The 25,814-nt window shown below is 38.6% G+C and overlaps 1 protein-coding gene across 1 annotated transcript in view; it reads right to left on the reverse strand.

The window, feature by feature from the left end:
• LOC133309120 (clustered mitochondria protein-like) overlaps positions 1 to 25,814 on the reverse strand; it is a 52,020-nt gene that overhangs the window by 25,966 nt on the left and 240 nt on the right. The window contains exons 2-15 of the mRNA XM_061509858.1: positions 25,081 to 25,321; positions 16,546 to 16,607; positions 16,102 to 16,291; positions 15,882 to 16,022; positions 15,615 to 15,771; positions 15,336 to 15,529; positions 15,135 to 15,236; positions 13,886 to 14,021; positions 13,643 to 13,771; positions 12,802 to 13,192; positions 12,414 to 12,518; positions 11,675 to 11,793; positions 2,873 to 2,981; positions 2,683 to 2,781 (exon numbers count right to left, since the gene is read on the reverse strand). Coding sequence (XP_061365842.1) covers positions 2,683 to 2,781; positions 2,873 to 2,981; positions 11,675 to 11,793; positions 12,414 to 12,518; positions 12,802 to 13,192; positions 13,643 to 13,771; positions 13,886 to 14,021; positions 15,135 to 15,236; positions 15,336 to 15,529; positions 15,615 to 15,771; positions 15,882 to 16,022; positions 16,102 to 16,291; positions 16,546 to 16,607; positions 25,081 to 25,312 — 2,166 coding nt within the window. The 5' untranslated portion in view covers positions 25,313 to 25,321. The remainder of the gene's footprint in view (positions 1 to 2,682; positions 2,782 to 2,872; positions 2,982 to 11,674; positions 11,794 to 12,413; positions 12,519 to 12,801; positions 13,193 to 13,642; positions 13,772 to 13,885; positions 14,022 to 15,134; positions 15,237 to 15,335; positions 15,530 to 15,614; positions 15,772 to 15,881; positions 16,023 to 16,101; positions 16,292 to 16,545; positions 16,608 to 25,080; positions 25,322 to 25,814) is intronic.

A 25,814-nucleotide genomic window follows, 5' to 3' on the forward strand; every position in this document is an offset into this window, starting at 1 on the left:
GATTGTGCTTTAGAACAATCAGCTAAGGTTGCTTTTGGGAAATAACGAAATATATAATGTCGGAGAATAGATGTTTATTACTAGAGAAGTTATCTTTAGCACCAGAAGCTAAGAACCAATTACCCATCTACATAACAGAGGCAGTGGTACCGAATTCTTGGTGTTCCTCAAACCATTTCAGAAGGTCAATGTAGGCAACTAGGGATGGTATTAAGTGTTCAGTAGTCAAAGAGAGCCTCATGAATCTCCCCAAAATATGTAAGCATTAAACGTCTAAGGCACAATGACCCTCGTAAGGTTAAAAGGAGGCGAGTATTATTAGCATAGTAGTTAAAAGCGGATTGCAGCCAGTTGCGGCCAACCTTGAAAAACACTCTAGCACTATAGCAATATAGCGGGTTGCGGTTACGAAAAATTGCGGAAATAGCGGATTGATAGAACCTATATATATTATATACCACACATGTATATGCTAAAAAATAAAAATCAATAATATTAGGAGACCAGATCAGTATTGATCTTTCTTTTTTATTGACAAAAAAAAAAATCGGAGACTATAAAAGAAAAAATAGGAGGTAGAAAAAAGAAGTAAGAGGTTAGAAAATACAAACCAGAAAAAAAAAGTTAAAAAAAAAGAAGTCAAAATCATTACCTAAATGAAGAGAGGAGAGAAGATGAGTCAAGAGGGAGGAGAGGAGAAGCTGCCCACTATTGTTCAGATGAGTCCAGAGATAGAGGTCGATTGAGATAATATTCACTTTGTTCAAAGTGATTGTAATAGTAAATTTATGACTCTTAATTTTCTATATATATATATATATATATATATATATATATATATATATATATATATATATCTTAAAGGATAAAAAAATATGTGGCTCACACTATGACAAAACATAATTTATTAATTCTTTTATATAGCTTGATTGTTTAATTTTTTTTTTAAAACAACTATTTAAAATTTGAATAATAGCTTTTGATATATTTCTTTACCCATAAAAAATAAATCATTAGCTTTTGTAATTGTTGCCCGTGACTCATGTGGGAAAAAAATATATCGAAACCCAATACAAGTCACGTGGGTTTGTGGGTTTGTTTCAACGTCTTCAGATTTATAACGCAGAAGAAAGAGAGAACTCCATTTTTTAACGCAGAAGAGAGAAAAACCTTCGATTTCATTTTGAACCGCTTTCAGCCGCGATTTTTCGCCGATACAGCCGCGATTCCTCCACTATTTCGGCCGCTATAGACGTTATCACTTTCTGACGCGGTGCGGAGTGGTTTCTCGCGGCTGACCACCGCAACCCGCAAACGGAGCGGGTAGCACCGCTAAAGCGCCGCTTTTAACTACAATGATTATTAGTGTTAAGGACCTTAGCCTAGTGCTAGACAGACAAACAAGTGGCGTGAGCCCAGATGAACTATTTCAAAGATAGATGAATAGCGGATTTTATGACACTTGTTAGAAAATAATATAAACCATCAAAAAGACCCTCCCCCAACACCTTAAGGTTTTTGGTTGAAATGATTTTTTATATGGTATCAGAGCTTCAGTGACCAAAAGGCCACGAGTTCGATCCTCACCACCCCCCACTTGTGGAATTAAATAAGCATAAGGTAAACCAAAAATTGGGCATATGCAATAATCCACGCTTTAAGCCCAAAGGGCTCTTGCGTGAGGGGGTGTGTTATAGAATAATATAAACCATTTAAAAGTCCCTCACCCAACACCTTAAGTTTTTGGGTTGAAATAGTTGAGCATACTCCACCTAGGGCGCTCAGCGGCAGGCACAGATCCAGCCTTGGTGGTTGGGTGGTCTACGTAATCTTGCACACTAAGGCAACATTTAATTTTCGAAGCCTGTGTCATAGTTTCAATCATTCAACTTGTTAGTGGAGAGGAAGCACTAACGTAGTAGGTTAAAACAAGGGACTCATCCTTTGGAACATCCATAAATGCCTTTGCAAGACTAGATCAAGCCATGGGCCACACTAAGAAGCAAAGAAAAGGGTTGAGATGACTAGATGTGAGGAGAGAATGACATAGGCACCCAAGGCAAGAAAGTAATGGATCGGGCGAATACCATGAATGGTATCCGCGCTATCAAGCATGACAGAGCAATCATTGGAGAAGACATAAAAAGAATGCATGAGGGCACTTCACATGGCCATTCACTGTTGGTCTATTTGGATGGCCAAACGGGGCGAGCTACTCCAAATCTAAGAGTCACCGGCCAAAAGATAGACATGGGTGGATAGTGAGTCCATTAAGTAGGCATAGAATAGGATTATTTCTTGTCAGGCTCTAGATACCATGTTAAGTTAGGAGAAATTCGTGTAACTAAACTACATACTGGGGTTTGGATTTAAGTAGTAAATACATTATACAGATTTCTCTATTATCCTAATTACCATAATTACATGATTCTGACTACCCATTAACATCAACTGCAAGATATTATTTACATAGTTACTAGAATTACAAAACAAAGATGATCTAAGTGGAAGTCAGAATACATGAAGAACCATCAAAACAAAATGCTTTTCATATCAAGCTTATATAGAAAAAGCATAGTCAAGATTGTCCTTAAATGCAAGAAGGGGTGAACAAAAGAATTTGCTTAATAAAAACATAACTTAGTCAAGTACAAGCATATGTTACACTGCTTTAACACTTACCTGCTTCTCGACATCAGTAGTATTTTGAGCATCATTGGCCAAGTTGTCTGCTCCTTGAGAATTTGTATCCTTAGATTTTGACGTCTGCGCTGCTTGGGCCTATTCCCACAAAGAACCAGCTGTGTGAAACTGGTTTCTGAATATATAAAGCAAATTCCAAATATTGTTAACATCAAAGTAGTGTATTTACCTGGCAAAAGGCAGTAATTAATTCTGGTCTCAATATACAAAATCGAGAACCAGGTCCAGTATAATTGGCATCCCGAGGAGTTACCCTCAACAAATCAAGAAGATAATGCCTGATTTGGTTATGAAAAGAGTAATGCATAAGTTCACAGCAGTGGCACAATAGACATAAATGCAAGTTGCAATAAACTAAACTTGAACATTGTGATGAATAACATGTTGTGTTCAATAACATTAATCAACGATAAAACATACAAAAATTAGCCAGGAAGGAGTTAAAAAGAATCGAATATATTAGCCATGTTCTGATGGGCCTATAATAAATAATCCAAGCCCATTACATTAGTATTTTAGAATTAGTATATATAGAAGTTTAGGGTGATGTCTGTGTTATGCATGTATTCAATTCTGGTTTAGTGGGGAAAATTGAGAGACTTCTAGGGAACTCTTGAGCCTAGGTATTTGGTTTGAGGGGGAGTTGAGGTTTCTTGGGGTTTAATTTCTGCAAATTAGTGTATGTAAAAGAGGCATGGCCTCTAGGGGTGGTAAACGAGCCAGGGGCCTTTGGCTCGGCTCGTAAAGGCTGAGCTCGTTTAATAAAAGCTCGTGTTGGAATCAGGCTTGGACTTGTATAAAAGCTCGTTTAATAAAAAAGCCTCAGGCTCTAATTCAGAAGTTCGGCCTTAGAGTCTCCCAGGCTAGTCTAGTATATAAATATTTATTTATACTTTTTATACTACTTGTAATAACTCTCTCATCAATTTATTTCACCCCATTTTATTGGTTTAACATACTTTTTGAATGATTTTGTTCTATATTATGCTATTTGGATATATATTGAATTTAAGTATATTTATGGAATTACTAGTGCTGTTCTATATTATCCTTCATCCTCCTTCACACAAACAAACCCACAAAAACTCATTTGTTCCACTGTGCACTGCTCGTTTGTGTCAATTTATTTATTTTTTTATTTATTTTATTTTTATTTTTGTTGGCACTTTTTTTATAATGGCTAAGATAATATAACCTGTTATTTACCTTCTCTCACTTTAATTTTTTTTATTTATTGTAGACTTTGTAAATTATTGCTGCAAATTGGAAGCTAAGGTTTCTATCTGGAAATTGATTTTTTGTGGAATTCTGTTCTCTTATTTTTATTCTTTAACATGCTAACAGGCTAAGACAGGCTTCACACAGACTTTTATTTTTTGTAAATAAACCAGGCCACAGGCCAATATTATATTCGTAACAGGTAACAGGCTAAGGCCAGTCGGACACGTTTAAATACAGGCTTGGCCCGTTAAGATCAAAGCTCGGCTCGGCTCGGCTCGTTAACACCCCTAATGGCCTCCATTATCTCTATAATTTCAGTGTTATTTTTCTGGTTCCATCAATTTGGTATCAGAGCATTTTCGATCTAGGGAGTGCTTCTGGTCCAGATCTACCAAAAAAAAAATGGAAAACAAAAGAATGGAGAGGAGCTTGGATCGATTAGAAGCAAGAATGCATCGAGTTGAAGATGTTGTTCATCATGAAAGTGGAAGTAAGCATGGATAGCGTGAGGGTAGAAAGATTGAGAGGGGTGGAAGACGCTATCCGTCAATTGCAAGGAACAATTCAGAGACTCAAGGATGTAATAGATCAGCGCTACGACAATCGAAATTTGAATCGAGTGCACAACGAAGGAAGAACAGAGGGTGAAGAAGTTGAAGAAAAAGAAATCGAAGGTGCAGAAATAATCGAAGAAGAAGAAGAAAAGGAAGAAGACATAGACATTGCAGCAAAGCAAAAGAATACAGGAGAAAATGAAGAAGAAGAAATGAGCAAAAAAGAAGAAACAGACGCAGAGGAAGGAACAGAAAAAATAGAAGAAATAGTTAAAGACGAAGGAGGAGAGAAAGAAGATGGAGAACGGGTGAAAATGCATTTCCATGGCCAGATAGATCTGGATTGTGTCTCTATAGATCAGAATATGGCTTTAGCTCAAATGGTGAATGTTATTTCTGGGCAAAGAATCGAAGAAAAGAAAAACGTCACGGGGAAGACGATGACTTTGGTGGGTCGAAATGGGTTTACGGGAACTGGACCAAGTTTAGGTCAGCTTAATCTAGTGGTATTCACAACCCGTTCCAACAATCTGAGTAGAGAAACAAATGGTGGTGGGGCTGGATCGCGTAACGGGCCCAATACCAGAGGGCCCAATCAGACTGATCTTACTAGAACTAATGGGGCCCAAACACGGCCCAACGAAACAAATGCTGGTCTAGGGCACATTTCGTTCGAGAATGAGGAAAGCGAAGGATCAACACCAGTGACCCTCGCGACGAACGACGACAATGTTGACAGGCGAGGCGCATCTTACCAGCGATGGACGACGGAGGAGATGGTTCGTGTTTATGCAGTTAGTGTTCTTGAAAGAGCTGATGATTAAGAACTTCAATGTTACTTGCTTCAATTGGGTCAGGCTCTTCGGATTGATCGCTCTGACAAATCTCACCTTTCTCATTTCCTTGTCCAGCATGCGTTATGCAATATTGAATTGCGTGCGTTATGCAATATTGAATTGGTAAGTTTTTTTCGTTGGTATGTGGCTGCAGAACTTTATGACACTGCATATGCCAAACGATTTGACTGCACTTATGAGATTCTGGAAGAGAATATGATGAAGATGGAAGCTGGTCTGAATGGAGAGGAAGATGGGTTTAAACGGTGGCGGAGTTTGGTACTGTTAGAATATGAGATATGATATGATTAGATTTGATTAGATATGATTGGATTCTGTCTTATCCGTAAATAGTCTGACTGTATTCTGACTGTATTAGGATTAGGTTTGGATTAGGTTTGGGCCTTACACTTAAGCCCATTAGGGTCTCTATATATTGTAACTCCCTGACACAGATCAATACACAACGTATTCTTTTACATTTAACTTGGTACCAGAGCTATTTCGTTCTGGGAACCCTCGCTTCCGCTTAGAAATCTTGTTCTTCGCTTTAAAACCTAAGCCCACTGCTTAGGAGTCATCTTTTCTTTGCCGTGCGTCCTTCCGGTAAGACATCAAGGGCTGTAAGTCCTCTCCAGGCATCTTCTGCACGTGTCCACATCCCCAAACAGTCACCGGAGCACCATCAGCCACCGTCAGCCACTGTTCAGGCTGCCGGAGTACTTTTCCGGCGAGTTATCAGTCTGGAACGAACGCGAACAGAACCCTCTCCTCCCGGCGACCTGCTCTGTGGAAGTCCGGCCACCATCGGAGTTGTCACGCGCTCTCACGCGCCTCCAGTCTTCTCTGCGCGTGGGCTTCACGCGCCACCTTCTGCCGGCGCGTGAGCACTATTCCGTCGGCTTTTTCCGGCCGGTCTTGGACAGAGAAGCTCGTCTTCTCCTCCTCTTTCTGGATCTGTGGTTGGTTCTTTGTGGGTCTGACTTTTTGCGCACCTCTTCTTGATTGGTGATCAAGTTCGTTTCTCTTTATTCGGTTTATATCTTTCTGATTTGATACTATGGCAGCAAACCCTCCAATTCATTCGGAGGTCAAGTCTCCATCTCCTCCTTTGAGAAATTCTCCCAATATCATCTCTACCAATATTGGGTCCATTACCTCTTCAAAATTGAAGGGATCTGTTAATTATAAGAACTGGGCCACCTCTGTTCGAGTTTGGTTCTTTGGACAAGGATATGGGAACCATCTCACAACTAAGTCTACTGATGTCCCTAAGGAGGACAAGTCTGATTGGGAAAAGATTGACAACCAGCTTCTGAGTATCCTCTGGCAATCCATTGATCCGATTGTCTTGGATATCTTTTATTCATTTCAAACTTGCATTGAAGTGTGGGAGGAAGCAAAAAACCTCTACACTAATGATGTTCAGCAGCTCTATTTCATTATCTCTCAGTTTATGGAATTGAGCAAATCATCCGACATTCAGATGGAGACATATTGGCAAGAGTCGCTCTTTGATGCAGGCATATTTGGATATGTTGCCTTACCCTACTGATGCTACTGCATATCGGAAACAGGTGGAACGTCTCTTTATGGTTGCCACACTTTCTGGCCTTCCCGAAGAATATGATAATGTTCGTGATACTATCTTGACTAGTGGGGAGCCTGATCTATCCATGACGTATCAGCGTCTTCTGAATTTGAATAAGAAATCTGCTCCTGCATCGTCTTCTGCTGTTGATTCTACTGCTCTAGTTTCCCGTACTGATTTTCGCGGCATATTGGAGGTGGACGTGGTCGTGGTAGAGGCCCAGGAGGACGTAGCCCAGGAGGTCGTGGCCCAGGAGGCCCAGGAGGTCCAGTCGGACGTGGTCAGCGACCTCGTTGTCATTACTGTCAGCAACTTGGTCATTATGAGGAACGCTGCTACACCAAGTATCCTCACATGCGACCTTCTTTTGCTGCTAATGTAGCTCAATCGGATACTGCTTCAAATGGTTCAGTCTCTCTCTCCTCTGAAGAATATGCAGCATTCCAGGCCCTTCTCAGGAAGTCCTCTCCTCAATCTCAGGCCTCTGCTTCAGAAACTGGTAATCCTGTTGCTTGTGTTTCTCATTCCAGGTCCTTGGATATTTGACTCAGGTGCTACTGATCACCTCTGTGGTAATAAGGAACTCTTTTCTTCCCTTACATATTCTAATAATTTACCCTCTTTTACTCTTGCTGATGGAACTAAGGCCCCCGTTCATGGGATTGGACAAATCTGTCCAACCTCCTCATTGACCTTGACATCTGTCTATTACATTCCTCACATCCCTTATAATTTAATATCGGTTAGTAAATTGATCAATTCTCTTAATTGTATTGTCACATTCTCAAACCATTCTGTTTCTGTGCAGGACCCGGGTACGGAGAAGATGATTGGAGTGGGCCGTGAGTCACGGGGTCTGTTCTACCTTGATGTGCCGAGTCCTTCAGTTGCTTGTTCTCTCACAGAATCTCCACAGCTCATCCACAGTCGTCTCGGGCATCCTAGTCTTGCGAAATTGCAGAAGATGGTTCCTCTTTTATCCGGTCTTCAAACTTTAGATTGTCAGTCATGTCAGCAAGGAAAGCACATACGCTCCTCTTTTGCTAATCGAGTCAATAAACGAGCTGATGCTCCTTTTTCAATTATTCATTCAGATGTTTGGGGTCCTAGTCGTAGTGTGTCTATTTTAGGTTTTCGGTATTTAGTCACCTTTATTGATTATTTCTCCCGTTGTACTTGGATTTATTTAATGAAAAACCGTTCTGAGTTGTTTTCTATTTATCAAAAGTTTTCTGCTTAAATTCATACTCAATTTGGTGCTTCTATTCGTATTTTACGTAGTGATAATGCTAAGGAGTATGTTTCTGTTGACTTTTCTCACTTCTTAGCCACACAGGGTACTTTACACCAAACCACTTGTCCTCACACTCCACAACAAAATGGAGTAGCTGAACGTAAGAATAGACATCTCATTGAGATTGCCAGGACTCTTCTTATTCACATGCATGTTCCTCTTCACTTCTGGGCTGATGCAGTCCTTGCTTCTTGCTTTCTCATCAACCGCATGCCTTCATCTGTGCTTAATAATGATATTCCTCATAACTTATTGTTTCCAGATGTTCCTCTCTTTCCTCTATCCCCACATGTTTTTGGTTGTACCTGTTTTGTTCATGATCTCACTCCTGGTAAGGATAAGTTAACATCCAAAGCCTTTAAATGCATTTTTCTTGGTTATTCTCGTCTTCAAAAGGGTTATCGTTGTTACTCTCCTGACCTCAAGCGTTACTTAGTTTCCGCGTATGTCACCTTTTTTGATCAACAACCCTTTAATTCTATCCCATCTCCATTGTCACAGGTTGATCATGTTCTTCCTGTTCCTTTTCTTGACTTGTCTTTGCCAGATGCAGGTGCTTCTACTCCAGATAAGCAATCACCTATTGCTCCAGTACCTAAGGACCGTCCACTTCTCACTTATCAGCGTCGTAAGACAGTACCTCCAGTCGACTCGACCCCTGCTGACTCATTGCCCTCTGCAGTTGATTCTTCCCCTCCGGATCCTTCACCAGAGGCTCTTCCCATTGCTCAAAGAAAAGGTACACGTACTACTCGTAACCCTTATCCTCTTTATACCTTCTTGAGCTATGATCGTCTTTCTCCTCCTCATTTCACCTTTGTTTCTAGTCTTTCTTCTGTTCCTATTCCTAAGACCACAGGTGAAGCACGTTCCCATCCAGGATGGCGCCAAGCGATGCTTGATGAGATGACCGCACTTCATACCAAGGGCACTTGGGACCTTGTTTCTGCTCCTCTAGAGAAGTCTATAGTTGGTTGTCGCTGGGTGTTTACCGTGAAAGTTGGACCTAATGGCCATGTTGATCGTCTCAAGGCACGCCTAGTTGTCAAGGGTTTTACTCAAATATTTGGCCTTGATTATAGCGATACATTCTCTCCAGTCGCTAAGATGGCTTCCGTCCGCCTATTTCTTGCCCCTGCTGCTGTTCGTCACTGGCCACTCCTTCAACTTGACATCAAAAATGCCTTTCTTCATGGTGATTTACAAGAAGAAGTTTACATGGAGCAACCACCTGGTTTTGTTGCTCAGGGGGAGTCTGGGAAGGTATGTCGTCTTCGAAAATCCTTATAAGGTCTCAAGCAGTCTCCTCGAGCATGGTTCAGTCGCTTCAGTTCTGCTGTACAGGCGTTTGGCCTAATTCGCAGTAAAGTTGACCATTCTGTATTCTATAGGATTACATCTCCTAACAAGTGCATCTATTTGTTAGTCTATGTTGATGACATCATCCTCACCGGAAGTGATCAAGACGGAATCCATCAGTTAAAACAACATTTATTCAGTGCATTTCAAACAAAGGACCTTGGGAAGCTGCGTTACTTCTTGGGAATTGAGGTGGCGCAATCTAGACAGGGCATTTCTATCTGTCAAAGGAAGTATGCCTTGGATATCCTAGAGGAGACTGGTATGTTGGGGTGTAAACCAGTTGATACACCCATGGATCCTAATGTTAAGTTATTGCCCAGACAGGGGGAGCCATTATCTGATCCTGGACGTTATCGAAGGCTGATTGGGAAGCTCAATTATCTTACTGTGACTAGGCCAGATATTTCTTTCGCTGTCAGTACGGCCAGTCAGTTCCTTGATTCCCCTTGTGATTCACATTGGGATGCTGCTGTGAGGATCCTCCGATACATCAAAGGAGCACCAGGAAAAGGTTTGTTGTATTCGGATCAGGGAAATACAGAAATTTGTGGTTACTCAGATGCCGATTGGGCAGGATCACCCTCGGACAGACGCTCTACTTCTGGTTATTGTGTCTTCTTCGGAGGAAACTTAATCTCATGGAAAAGCAAGAAACAACCTGTTGTTTCCCGATCTAGTGCAGAAGCTGAGTATCGTGCAATGGCAAATACTACCTGTGAGTTGATCTGGTTAAAGCAGTTGATTCAGGAGCTTCATCTTTGTGAACAGAAACAACCCATGACACTCATCTGTGATAATCAAGCTGCGCTACATATATCCTCTAATCCTGTTTTTCATGAGAGGACCAAACATATAGAGATTGATTGTCACTTCATTCGGGAAAAGATTCAGTCAGGAGAAATCAAGACAGCTTTTGTCAACTCGTCTAATCAACTAGCAGATGTTTTCACTAAAGCTCTTAGAGGTCCTCGGGTTGAATACATTTGTAACAAGCTTGGTGCTCATAATATATACGCACCAGCTTGAGGGGGAGTGTTAGAATATTAGATATGATATGATTAGATTTGATTAGATATGATTGGATTCTGTCTTATCCGTAAATAGTCTGACTGTATTCTGACTGTATTAGGATTAGGTTTGGATTAGGTTTGGAGCTTACACTTAAGCCCATTAGGGTCTCTATATATTGTAACTCCCTGACACAGATCAATACACAACGTATTCTTTTACATTTAACTGATACGTCGGACAAAATTGACTGTTCAATTGTGTTCAATCACTAGAGATTTATGGAATGTTTGTGGTATTGCACGAGGTGTCCTTATTACTGGGATTGTACCTTCAGAGTCATCAATATTCGAAAGTGCAATGGATCCTTTGTGCCTTATTTTTAGTACAGCAAAGGGTGGAACATGTAAAATCATATATAAAAAAAGTGATTATCTTTGGCAGGACCAGTTTGTGGTTCAAAGGGTATCACTAATGGATCGATTGCTTAAGCTAGAAAATCTTGATCTGCACTTGACAGTATACAAGGTGCTAGCAACTGGGCAAGATGAAGGCATGTTTGAATTCATTCCATCGCGTTCAATATACTTCAACCAATGGGATCCCAGTGGAAGAGTTTCTCAAACAATGGAATTGAAGCTGCCATTGTGTTCAAAAAGCTTCACACAATGGGACCCGGGTGGAAGTTCTTTCACATTACTTGACCTCTTTCTTCACCTTGAGGACAAGGTGAATCTTGAAAGGGGAGTATTGATGGGCCTATAATAAATAATCCAAGCCCATTACATTAGTATTTTAGAATTAGTATACATAGAAGTTTAGGGTGATGTCTCTGTTATGCATGTATTCAATTCTGGTTTAGTGGGGAAAATTGAGAGACTTCTAAAGAACTCGAGCCTAGGTATTTGGTTTGAGGGGGAGTTGAGGTTTCTTGGGGTTTATTTTCTGCAAATTAGTGTATGTAAAAGAGGCATGGCCTCCATTATCTCTATAATTTCAGTGTTATTTTTCTGGTTCCATCATGTTCAAATCAAAATCTTGAGACGAGGTCACCAACAAAGCACACATACAGAAGAAAAAAACAATCTAACTCAAGAGTAACTACCGGTCATCACCACCAACAATGCCCTTGCATTCCACCGGTGCAGCTAATTTGAAAACATCTCCAGATCCATCAAGGACCGAGTGTTCCTTCAAATGAAGGCGTTTGGCAGCCTCTGACACCTAACATAAGAAAAGCTTAGATGAGATACAAAAGTAAATATCCATCTGAAAGAGAACATAAGCAAAAAGAATGTACAGTTACAAATTACAATTTACAGATAATGCAATTTAAAACACCCTTATTTTCCCCTAAAAAAAATTTTTCTTATTGCCACATATAATATAAATATATTAGAGATATAATAAAATTATTCATGTGACTTCACCCAACACCTTCAGCTTTTGGAATAGTTGGTTCTTGATATAGTACCAGAGCCACTATAACCAACTAGTCTAAAATTCGATCATTGCCATCCCCATTCTTCTAATAAAAAAAGGTTGAATTTCAACATAAAGTAGGTAAGCTTGTGCAATTGTCCATGTTTTATGCCCAGTACAAAAAGGGTTCTTGTGTGAGGAAAGTGTTATATATAATACAAATATGTAGATATATTTAAAAGCGTTCGTGTGCCTTCACCCAACAACTAGGCTTTTGAGATGGTTGGTTCTTGACACTTACAATTTAATGTCAGCCACAGTAAGCATGATGATCTCCAACAGTTTCAAACTTTCAGTAAATGCAAAAAAATCAAATCTGACAGCCTCACCAAATAAAATTACACTTCTGCAACCTTTCTTACCTTAGAATGAAAATCTTCATTCCAGCAAATTTTCTTTCCATTGTCAACAGAACCATACAAGAGAGAGTCCGACTTGTCCCCTTGAAGAATGCCTGGTAAGACACTCTGCAGCACAATATATAATTTGAAATCCAAACAGAAATTTATATTGAGAACAAGGAGTCATTGCGTTTCAGATTACAAAATACAAAGAATGAAATGACTTTGATGCATAAAATTCAGCACGTAACTCCAGTGCAATAATTTAATATAGAGCTTTTATAGGCTTAATAATTAATATATAAATATTAATAGCAACCATATTGGGACATCACAAACATTTACGCTGCAAAAGAACAAATACTGATACAATATAAAGAGGGCAATTTACATAAAATATTGAAAATACCTGAGCTACCACTCTATGACCCCTGTAGTCAATTATAGCCATAGCAAGATTATAAATTCCAGGAACATCAGCTTCCTGGTAAGCCTTAGTGCCCTTCAAATCATTGTTTGCAGAAGCATATGTGGCCTGCTCATTCTCGACCAGCTGAGCTTCAGGAGAAACATCCTGAGTGACTTCTGTGCCATTAAGATCTTCTGAATTTGAACCATCGTCTTTCACCCCATTGGGAACCTGACTATCTCCATGAAGAGGTATATAAGAAGCTTTATCAGAAGAACTTTGCACAGTGCCTGTGCTCCATGCTTTTGAATCAGCATCCACGCATCTCTTTGACAGCTTCTCAAGGTCAGCATCAACAGCAAAACTAAAGAATATATTATTGTGCACATACCTATTACCATAATTACACTGATGAGCGAAAAAGCTTTCCACATACAAAGCAAAACTCATATGTGGGGGGGAAGAGGCAATGTCAACTATAAAAAGAAAACATATGAACTAATAACATCGCCGACCTGAACAAGATACATCATATATCGAACTATTTTTGGCCAAAACCATGTACCATACTTGAGACAGCCATCTCATGAAGTCACGAACATGTACTCCACAAGGAAAATTTATGGGCCAAGGAAGGAGAATCTTCAATCCCCCCTCCCCACCCGAAAGAAGAAAAATGTAACATGCAATTTTCACTAGAGCATTCTTTTCAGCATTTTAAAATAATAAAATATCAGAATGCAGGGAAAACTATTTACTACTAGTATTTCAAGAAAACCAAGATTCAGAATATATTTTAAAAAAAATGTTTAATCCCTAAAATAGTTAAAGACCCACTAACATGTGAAAGCATTCTGGGTCAGTCGGGTTTATTGGAGGAATGCAGCCACCGATCACTCCAATGGCACCATTAATGGCTGCATCTACAAAGTCTGACGTCACTTTATAAAGTGCCCTATCCCGCAAGATCCTGCAGCAATAAACAAGTTTCCCAAGAAGCATTGATAATAGATGATATCAAGTCATTATGTAACAGGTGTACTTCCATAGCCATCCATTTACAAATGAGAGAAAATAAAGGTACCTCTCCTGTGGAGTTGTATGAGGAAATTCTCGACAAGATTGCAGCTCCTCATTCCAGTCTCTTTGCATGCCAATAGGCTCACTGCCGTACAGAAGAGTCAAGGCATTCTCAGCCCTAGCTGTGTCACGTCTGTGGTCTGCCAACACATGAAACCCACATTACAAAATACATGAAGCTAGCCTGAGGTTCACATATTAGGAACCTGATTATAAGGTTCTCATATAATTTCATGCCATTGTAAAGTTGAAATCCAAATCATATAAGGATATACAAAAAGGAAAATCTAGCGCTATAAAGCTCCCACTCTGCGCAGTGTGTGGTGAAGGGTCAGACCCATTATGTTGGTCTAAAGTAGGCAGGCAGCTTGCATTTGCAAGAGGCTGATTACATGAATCAAAGTTGTTACCTCACATGGCAACAACACTAACCATTGTGCCAAGGCTCCCCTCCGTATAAGGATATACAACAACAAAAAACTTTATCCCACTAGGTGGGGTCGACTACATGGATCAAAAACGCCATTGTGTTCTGTCAAAAACCAAGTCCTGGCACAAGCTATTTACATCTAAGACCTTTTTAATAATTTAGCTTAAGAGTTTTTTCTTGGTCTTCCTCTCCCTCTCAATATTGAGCTATCCTTCATTGATCAACTCATTTTACTAGTGGCTTGGCTTCTATTGGTCTTCTTCTCATATGACCAAACCATCTCGGGCACAATTTACTATCTCTTCCTCAATAGGTAGTACTCCTACTTTCTCTCTCATACATTCATTCCCAATATCTATTCTTGTATGTTCACTCATCCATCACAACATTTTACTCTCTACAACACTCAGTTTATGCTCTTATTAGAATTAATAATACACACAAACTCAAAGCAAACTAATTTTCTTTTTCAACATCCTTCATCAACTATAAATATTTAGATCCATAATATGAGTTATACTGTAGGACCCTTTACAAAAGCTACCAGGATAGGATGAAAGCTTCAAGATTCCATCTGTTTTTCTGTTTTAACAACTAGACCATGCCTCTTCTAAGCACACTGTTCAAGCCGGGCATTATAGATGTGCCAAAAGAAATTTTTCCAATTAACAATTTTCTCTTGCAGATAATAAATAAGGAAAATATATCACCTATCACTAAAGGAAAAGAAACACTACCATTGAAATCCAGGAGCAGATATTACGACAACATAAAGAATTGAAAACAGACACCAAAGAAACAAAATGCCATAGGCTAAGCTCACCAGGAACAGGGTATAAACCAAGCCACAAATTAGGCGGCAACAAAGACTGCACATTTTCAAAAGGATGGGCAGCAGCTCTACCCTCCAATATTTCACGGAAAGCTTCAAAATTGGACAAAGGGAAATAAGATTTGGGTGCCAAAGCAAATTTTTGAGATACGTAAGTCTCAAACAAAAGGCACTTTAATTATACTTTACTACCTTTTTTGAACTTGGGGCTAATCTTTTGCAAGAGAGCAACAAGTGTTGTTGCCTCAAAAGTAGCTTTACTAGGCCTTGGGTCGAGATTGTTCACCGAGCTTGAGTTGACATAAAACATTTTTGTACTTCCAGAAATACAAAATTTATTACCCTCAAGAGTTATCACGTCCAAATAAATCAAATCTCCAACAAGCCTGCACACCACAGCCTTGTTAAATGCATATAAACTAAATGAGGCTATAAAATGATATTAACTGAAGAGGACATTTTTCACATTACCTTCTATAGCTGGGAGGAGGATTGAAGGATGAAAACACTATGCTCTCCACACATTTAATATCCTTCGACGAGGAAGACAACAAATTACCTAATGAACCAGAGACGTCCTCCATATAACCAAGCCCATCAAGCTCCGGAACTTCAGGTTTCAAGGTGTCTGATATTTTACGAAATGCAGAAGCAGACTAGTGACTAAATATTTCAGAAACAAAAAAGAAACAAATAGATATAGCAAAATAAATAAAGGGAAAGAGCACTATCCCATACCTCCTGAATTTGCAGCTTTACTTTGTGCTATATCATTCTGTAGGGCAAGTGACGTTGATAATGAAGCATGAAGGTTAGAAAGGGAAAGCAACTCTCTTGTACGGTGAACATGAGCCCTTATAGATCTATCATCATAAAATGCTGCAAAGACAATTAATCATTTATCATATTATTATCCTAAACATCATATTACTGCTAGAGCAAAAGTTCATTAACATACCAGGAACCATTTCCAAGGAGCAACCACCAGTAGTAATATCAGCTACCTCAGAAATTTCATTATAATCTTCCAGGTGATGTGTGGATCCATCCTTTGTGTACAGCAGTAAGTCATAGCATGTGATGAAACATGTCTCTGGGGCATCAAGAAGGAACTGTCGTATATCCATGACAGAGTCTCCTGGATTCAACTGTGGATCAATTAAACAGCTTAGAAGTCACTTTCTATGATATGTAATCAAAATATGGACAGTCGCACAGATCTAAACTTGATACTATAAATAGTTCAAATGTTCTAAATGTAGAAACAAACAAATTTTACAACAATAAAAATGCATGGAAATAATTAGATCTCTAACAAGATCATCTAAGAACCTCTTGATTCCTCAAATTCTCTTGATGTGAAATAGTAACAACCAATAGCTTCATGATGAAGTTAACTCACCTGAAGCTCAAGCTTCTCCCCAGTTTGTGTTTTAACAGAAACTGCATAAAGTTGAAGATCACCTGCACTATCAAATTGGGGAAGAATATTAGTTATGAAGCAAAGTGGAGGTTCTATCATACGCATTACTAACTAGAGTGAAAATAAATTTGATTAAACTACCACCTTTTTTTATAGAAAATTACTGTTAGGACCGATACTGATTTGCAAGGCATGGGACTTGAAGTCCCACATTGGTTGTATGGCCAACTAATGTAGGGTTTATAAGACCTTGGGCACTCCCACCCTTTGAGCTAACTTTTGGGGTGGTGCATCCCAAGATTCTTATCAAATGGTATCAAAGCACACACTATGTTTCGCAGATTGGAACTTGGAACTAGAACCCGGGGGTTGGACCCTTGGACTTGGAACCCCGGGCTTAGGCTGCGAAGCGTGGTGGAATATTAGGACCCATTTGCAAGGTATGGGACTTGGAATCCAACATTAGTTATATGGGCAACTAATATAAGGTTTACAAGGCCTTGAGCACTTCCACCCTTTGAAATAGCATTTGGAATGATGCATCCCAAGGTTCTTATCAACTATATAACTACAATTGGACTACATAAATTATTAAAAATCGTGCATAGTAAAAAACAAGAGAAAACTTGCACAATCACCTAATGACTGGGAAAACAAAGGAGTGATATGACAAAGCTTGCCTTTTACTATAAAACAATCAAAAGAAAATTTGTAAAAGGAAAAAAAGAAAAAAAAGCATATAATTGATAATCTTGGTACTTTTAAATTTAATTAAACCATAGGAAGAAAAAAATTTAGTTTGGACTAAAGGTGATGTTGATATTGATGAGAATGAAAAAAATTTAGTAATAGGGGAGTGATGGAAAAGAACAAAAATGAACAAGAAATAGTGGGAAAAACAAATCAAGATTAACTAAATTAGGAGCATAGGGAAAAAAAATATTTAGAAGTAGTAATTTCAAAACACAAATGACTAACAATGATTCATGAACAAGTACAGAGATATCATAGAACAAAGCAAAGGAAGGAAGACTACTAGAACACAAGACAGCTGCTGTTGTGATGCTCTGTTAGCATGATTCTGATACAAAAGGTTTACTCTAGGAAGCAATTTAGGGAATCAATTGGCATTGCTGACTCACCTATTGAAAAGAATATTCTAGATGACAACTCTGTTAACGAGAAAGAAGATGTTGGCGTGGCTGAAGGAAGTTGAGAGGACGTTATTATAAAAGAGGGAGTGTGAAGGTAGGGGGACTGAAATTTGGGCATTGGGACTAGGAGAGATCAACACCTCTCAAATGTGTTGAATTGCTTTTTTCCTTTCTGTAATTCAGTATCTTATATTAGGAGGATTTTCATTTTGCTTTCATGTTCATTGTATCGTTTATGTCTTTCAATATACAGAAAATCCAAAAAGCAATTTCTGGGCCAAAAGCTTCTCTGAGTTCCTTAACATTCCTCACCTCTGATCCATAGTAGTTAAAAGCGCCGCTTTACCCGCAGCGTTCGCGGGTTGCGGTCGACCACCGCGAGAAACCGTGCTGCACCGCACCAGAAAGAGATTGTGTTTGAAGCGGGGAAAATAGCGGAGGGAATCGCGCCTGTATTGCTGAAAAATCGCGTCTGAAAAGCAACTAGAAGGGAAATACTGTTTCGCCTATATAAACGGAAAAAAAGAAGATATTTTTGCCCTTTTCATATTTAATATTATTAAAAGGACATTGGCCTCTGTTTTAACGTTTCAGTCATCTCTTTTCTAAATCCACTGACACACTCCACCGAAGAAGATTGAGTCTCTTTATTCCTAGTCGGCAGCTTCTCTCCTTTGTATCTTGGCTTGTTGACAGCTTCTCCTTTCCTGACTCAGCTTCTCTCCTCAGTCGGCAGGTTTCTGACTTTCTTGTTTTTTCTCTTACTCCTTTTTTTTTCCTACCCTCTTTTTTTTTACTGGATTTTGTTTTGGGTATTTTTTCCAGATTTCTTCCCTTATACATATAGTCATATATATTGACACACACAACAGTCCCACGTTGATTTGCTAGACACCTTTGTTTAGATTAAATTTTAAAAAGGAAGAAGTGTACCCACTACTTTAAATTTACTTAAAATAAAATTTTATTTTACAAACTGTGAATTACTAAACACACTTAATAATGTTTAAAAGTTAATAATTTTTTGTTTGTAAAATAAGTAAAAAAAATACATAATTTTTATTAAAATAATTTTAAAATTTGTATTCAAATACAAAATAATTTTTTTTTGAAAAAAAAATTATAAATTAAAAGGAGGGAGGTTATAGTTATAATTTTTTTACTATCTCGTATAGTTATTTTGTTATTTAGATATTTTAATTGACTACTTGGAATTCCCGTTTATTTTGGAGTAATTTTTTATTATTATTGATTATTTTTGTTTTTTAACATATATATGTGTGGTATATCTAGTTCTATTAATTCATTCCGCTATTTCCGCAACCGCAACCCGCTATAGCGCTATAGCATTTTTTAGAGTTGGCCGCAACAGAACGCGATCCACTTTTAACTACTATGCTCTGATCCAATTGTATCAATTAGTATCAGAGCTACCCGATCCGAGTAGCTTTGAACCATGGCCTTGTTAAGAAGAAAGCTATGGAGAAAGGAAATTCCCAAGTCCTACGGAGAAGATGATGAAGCTTGGGGATGGTTAATCTATCTGGAACAATACTTCCAGGAGGAGAAAATACATGAAGATGAGAAGTTGAATGAGGCAGTAAAAGGGTTTTGCATCCAATTGGTATAAATGCTAGAGTTGGCTTAATACTAATGCAAGTTGGAGAAAATTTGAGAAAGCTTTCGTAGAAAAATATCTTCCCGAGACTTGTTTGGTAAATGATGAAATAGAACCAAAAACTAAGACGCTGCAGGAGGAGAGGATCGAGGGTGATGAAAAGATGAGTGAGGTGGTTCAAGGACTGCTTAGATATGCAGATCCAAAATATGTGAAATTAGAGATGAAGGTGCAAAAGAAATCTCTACCAGAGAAGATGGAAACCTATGGTGGTTCAATAGAAAGCTTTCGAGAGTTGAAGGAGATTGGAGGTCTTGTATGATGCACAGAAAAGAAGAATTCGTAGAAGGAAATCATGGAAGGAAAAGAGACCAAGAAAATTCATGAAGTCATGGACGAACGAAAGGTCTCAACGAGAAAGACACAAGAACAATCGAAGCCACAACCAATAGAGGAGATGAAGCATCCACCACCATTACCCATTTTTTAAAGAAGATGCTCTATATTCTACTGACGAATGCGATGAGAAAAATGAAGATGGAGCATCAATTTTATTCTGCCTGCGAAAGATATATCATGATGATGCGGTAGTTTCCATGAACATATAAAAAGTGATTGTTTTGAAGAAAATAAGGAGGAGCTTACTCATCAGTGGACATGTTACAGAGGGCAATCAAAAGTGAGAGGAATGATGTACTATTGGCAAGCTTTGAATCTTCAACGCTTCATAGCATTTGCAAGAGAAAATGCTAGCACGGCTACCGGACAATGGATTTCTTTGACAAAGATAAGTTTTTCGAACCAGAAAAAGCTATGGCTGATTTAAAGTTGACCTAAATTGTTTCTTGCCAACAATATGGTTTTCAGAAAAAGTACAAAGATAATATAAACAGAAGCTATAATAATATTCCCAATTTGATGTTAATGCATTCATAATATTCCCAATTTGATGTTAATGCATTCATCCCTCCATGTTGATGCTTACACATAGATGACAGAGAAGAAACAAAGAATGGAAAATTTCAAAAAGTGTATTACTTTGTTCTTGTTAAGGGAGGGGACAAGGGTGATGAGGCAATATATCACATCATGTTTATTCAGGTGTGTTATGTGGACCTAGTGGGTGAACAAAATATAGAAGATTTATTCATTTTTCTGCCTCTAGATTCTATGGGTGATTCTGTTGAATTTGATTTGTTCGATTATGTTGTTCGACCCCAAATATATTGTAATCGCTTTATGCAGATTATTATTGCAGAAAAAGATAAAAACAAAAATATTGAGGCTGTCCATGCAGGAATCATGATGAAGCCATCACTCAACCTGTTTCAGGACAGCTCTCCAGTTAGTCCTTTTGATGTGCACATGGCTGAGCAATGTGCAATTGAATTTGTTTCTAGTTTATTTTGTGGTTTGGCTCTACTTGTGCTTAAGGGTGATAACGGAATGACTCTGGAGGAGATCAATATGTCGCAAAAATAAATTGGCCCTTACAATTCAAGCAATGGTATCCTGAGGAAGGACACTCGTTTGTTAACCATCACCTTGACGACAAGGTGAAAGTCTTTTTTTTTTTTGCCCCGGGAGGGGGGGAGTATAGAAACAACCCCTATCAAGGTTTACTCTAGGAAGCAGTTTAGGGAATCAATTGGCATTGTTGACTCACCTATTGAAAAGAATATTAGATGACAAATTTGTTAGAAGTGAGAATGAGGGTGCTGACGTGGCGGAAGGAAGTTGAGAGGAGGTTATGATAAAAGAAGGAAGGGGGCGTGAAGGTAGGGTTTGAATTCTGGGCATTGGGATTGAGACTGGGAGCTAGGTTGTTAGCAGCGGCCCGTAGCGCCGCTAAACAGCTACCGTAGCAGGTAGCGGCGGTCGGCCGCTACAAACCGCGACACTACGCGACATTGGCCGTAGCAAAAGGTAGCGGCGTAGCATAGCAGCAATAACTGCTACCCGCTACACCACTCCCATGTTGGAATTTGATGGAGAATCCGGAGATGATGATGATTTTCTTCATTAGTTCATGTAAAGAACCTTGGGATACAACACCCCAAAAGCTAGCTCAAAGGGTGGGAGTGCCTAAGACCTTATAAACTCCACATTAGTTGCACATACAACCAATGTGAGACTATATATCTCAACAACACCCCCTCACACAAGAGCCCATTGGGCTTGAAAAGTGGACAATGCAACAGGCTTAGCCTACTTGTGCTAAGAAACTCCACAAGAGAAAGTGGGGGACGGCGAGGCTCTGATACCATGTAAAGAACCTTGGGATACACCACCCCAAAAGCTAGCTCAAAGGGTGGGAGTGCCCAAGACCTTATAAACTCCACATTAGTTGCACATACAACCAATGTGGGACTATATATCTCAACAGTTCACTTCTTGTACTTGACTATTTGACAATTTTATTTTTCATTTGTGTTTAGTTTTGGATCTTCCTTTATGTTCCTTGTATTTGACATTGATTGTGGAATTATGTGTTTGATTTTGTGTGACTTCTTATGTTTGAGCATTAATACTAAAAGTGGTATTGCCTCGTTTCTTGACTGTTAGTATAATATATGTGGAATTAATACTTCACCGTAGCGACAACACCGCTATCCGCAACCCCGCTATACCATTTTGGGGTCGGCCGCTAACTGCTACTGACAACTATGACTGGGAGAGATCAACACCTCTCAAATGTGTTGAATTACTTTTTTCCTTTCTGTAATTCAGTATCTTGTATTAGGAGGATTTCCATTTTGCTTATGTTCATTGTATCGTTTATGTCTTTCAATATACAGAAAATCTAGAAGCAATATCTGGACCAAAAGCTTCTCTGAGTTCCTTAACATTCCTTACCTCTGATCCAATTGTATCAGTCCCTAATTTGTTCAACCTGTTGGAAGGTGGGTTTTAGTGAGATTAAATAGGACTTTGGCTCCGTACAGAACAGGGGCCACTGTGGCCACTATTTCATCCCACTATTGCAGTGATCCAAGCTGCAGTAGTAAAGCACTCTGCTACTTCAGTGGCGGCTCTTGGCCTCGCCATTCTGGGATGCCACTATTGCTAACCATGATTTAAAGTTGGTAAGAATGAATGGTATCTAAAATTATATAGTTACAACTTTTATTTCTTTTTGCAACCAAATTTACAAATATAACTAAGCATGCTTTTAAAATTGCTCTGAGATTTGAAATTTTGAAAAGGCTCAATTTCACAAGAATTGATTTTGACTTTTGAATCTAGAATAATTAGGTGTATGCTTGGGAATATTATATGCTAGCAAACTGGTTGTTCATGTACTAAGCGAAAATTATTTTCTTCAGTCAAACTAAGGAAAATGATATGCAAATAATTATGTTGAAATTAAGTTTTAATTACCAATAATAATAGGAAATGTTTGGTAACTTCTACAAATTTTATGAGGGGCATTGAAATCATTAATTCTTAGATTCTAATGGGCCTTTGCAAAGTGTTCATCCAAGCCCAACAGAATGAAGGAATTAGTTAGAGGAGAGAGAGAGGGAGTTATATAGTGGCGCAAGTTGAAGAGGGGGATTTCACGCATGAATTCAGTATTAGGAGGTCCTTTTACCAGTAATTTTCTCTATTATTTCTATTGTTGTTCATATGATATCACTTCTGCTGGTGATTATTCCTCATATCTCCAAATTTTTGGATCTAGTGGACCAGGCTTTGATACCAAATTGATGGTATCAGTATTATATTGTTATGAAAGATTGGAGATATCAGGAATAATCACCAACAGAAGTGATATCATATGAACAACAATAGAAACAATAGAGAAAATTACAAGTAAAAGGACCTCCTAATATTACCCTTAGAACCAACAAACCTAGGTTCTAAGAGATCCCACTAAACCAATACAGAATTCATGCGTGAAATCCCCCTCCTCATCTTGCACCACTATATAAATCCTTCTCTCTCTCCCCTAACTAATTCCTCAATTGTGTTGGGCTTGGATAAACACTTTGCAAAGGCCCATCAGATTCAGTTTTGTCCAATGTCACAACCGCATCTACAGCGAAAGATGAAACGCGATTGTGTCTCTAGAGCAATAGACAAGCTCAAAAGGCAGTCAATCTACTTTGGGCATCAAGAATTCAATTTAGGGAATTTCCAAACAAACAAAGTTACATTTAAAGTAGGACTGAATTTTCTTCAAAGATAGACATAATGTAGGACTTTATTTTCTTCATGTAGAGAAATTTTATAACATTAAAAAGATAAAAGGAGTAAGCTGAAAGATCTGTTACAAGTTATTGCCAAGGTAGTCAAACTAAAGATTTTACCTGAGGTCGGAAGGGGAGGGAAAAATTATAAATAGCGGGATCCACATGGATCGCAGATCTTACTAAAATAAAAAATTATATTCAAATACATTATATATATATATATATACATATATACTGAATAAAGAGACCCATAAAAATTAAAGGCCCAGATGTCAAATTTGGCAACAATACATTGTCATTTAAGTAAAATCCACTAAATGATTGAGGAAAATGCACTATTGAATAGCTACTAAATTATTAAATACCCACCGAATTTGTTAGTCAGCACAAGAACATAATAAAACCCACTAAACTGTACCACTGAAAATAAAGAGACGCATAGAAACAGAGACTAGCAAAGGAAGCACAGAACAGGGAGAGATGTACAAAGAGAAGCTCACAAGTCGCGAGAGGGGAGGGCTGATACATTGGCATTCGCACCAGAGAGAGGCTTGCACCTCATAGACAGTCGAAGCAGAGATAGAGGCTCACACCAAACAGAGATGTTGTTGCCCCAAATAGAGAGTGGGGTAGCGCTTCATCAACTCTCCGACAAGTTAAAAGACACTTTGGGTTATTTTCATGTATTGGGTTTTCGGTAATTTTCAAAACTGAGACCGTTTCAGGTGGGTTTTGTTGGGATTGTATGGAACACCTTGGAATCCCACGATCCCACCATTTTCACGCTTTTGCACAACGATTCTTTACGATCCTAGTAAGTCACAATTATGCAACCGAGCTGCATCATCAATGGTAGAAAAACTCATAGGATCATACGATCCCACGAGTTGACATGGGATCTTGACTACCTTGGTTATTAGTTACAAATTACTATCGAGTGTAGTCAAAGGCACACACCAAATGGAGTGGCTAAGGCATTAAGGTCAGGCACCTTAGAAGTGCCTTTCTTCTGGCCAGGCAAGGCAAGCCTATAGCTCCTAATTGATAACAGTAATAAAAACAAAAATCATAAAATTATCTAAAAGCTCAGATATCTAACTTGCTAACTGTGATGCTAAAGAGGGTAAAATAATTAGAATGGTAAGAGAATAACCAATTGTTAATCTTGGAGCCTCTTAACAAGAAGCAGCTTATGTTTTGTAAATTAAATATCATAACTTTTTAGTTTTATTATGAACTCTATGCTTGAGAAGTTAATTTATTTGGAAAATCAGTGCAAAATAGTCAATATTTTACTGATTTATTTTTCTCATGTTAATGCCTTTCAACACGTGCGCTTTTTGGCAGCTAGGGCCTCTTGACGGATCAACTGTTCCCACCTCCTCGGCAAGACAAGCTACCTTCACGTTAGGAGCTTTTGAGGCTGAATCCCTGTAGCACCTTGAGGCGTGTTTCACTATTGACCTTACTACTAATATGCCACAGTTAATGTGTAAGCAGTCTTTCATGTGAAATAAATCAAAAGTACTTCTCTAACAAGGTTCACCTTGCTTTAGATGGCTCACTTCATTTGCTGCTTCAAGCTCCTTCACCTCTATGTTGGCACTAGTTGAAACACCAGCAGCTGCAACTTCCGCTGCATTAACTTTTGCAGATTCTGAAGTAGTGCCTTCCACATTATCCTTTGAGGTAACATCAGATTGGACAGATGATTCTGAAGAACTGGAAGCATTATGCGACCCTTTTCTGCTCCTCCCCTTGTTTGATTTTCCAGCCATTTTCTCCTTCTAAAATCCAAACAAACGTGTCAATATACCAAGAAAGAAACAGTAATATAAAGCAGCAAAGGGTAAGTTTTATATGTCAAAAGGTTCAAACAATCACAGTCAGTCTCTCAAAAACACCATTTACTCAACCTAAAAGTATGTAAACCACCGTAAATAAAAACACAATTACGACATAGAGAAAGAAACATAGTGACACATGCAACTAATATCAGCATCAATTAAAAAAAATTCAAGGAAGAGCCAGCAGAAGCTCCGAATTAAGCTGTTAAGCCATAAACAGAGGAGAAGATAATTTGAAAGGTGTAAGTTTTAGCCATAAACAGAACCAGCCATCCTGATACTTGCACTCCTGACAGCTGATTCCCACAAAACCCAGGAGACAAAACCAACAAATTAAAAACAATAATAATAATAATAATAATAATAATAATAATGTAACACTCCGCAGTTTCTTAATTCCCACAAAACCCAAATGGAAAAATCATGAAGAAGA

The sequence above is a fragment of the Gastrolobium bilobum genome, unplaced genomic scaffold (genome assembly GCF_033153095.1).
Source record: "Gastrolobium bilobum isolate Gb01-03AN ecotype WA unplaced genomic scaffold, APGP_CSIRO_Gbil_v1 utg34968, whole genome shotgun sequence".
NCBI lineage: Eukaryota > Viridiplantae > Streptophyta > Magnoliopsida > Fabales > Fabaceae > Gastrolobium > Gastrolobium bilobum.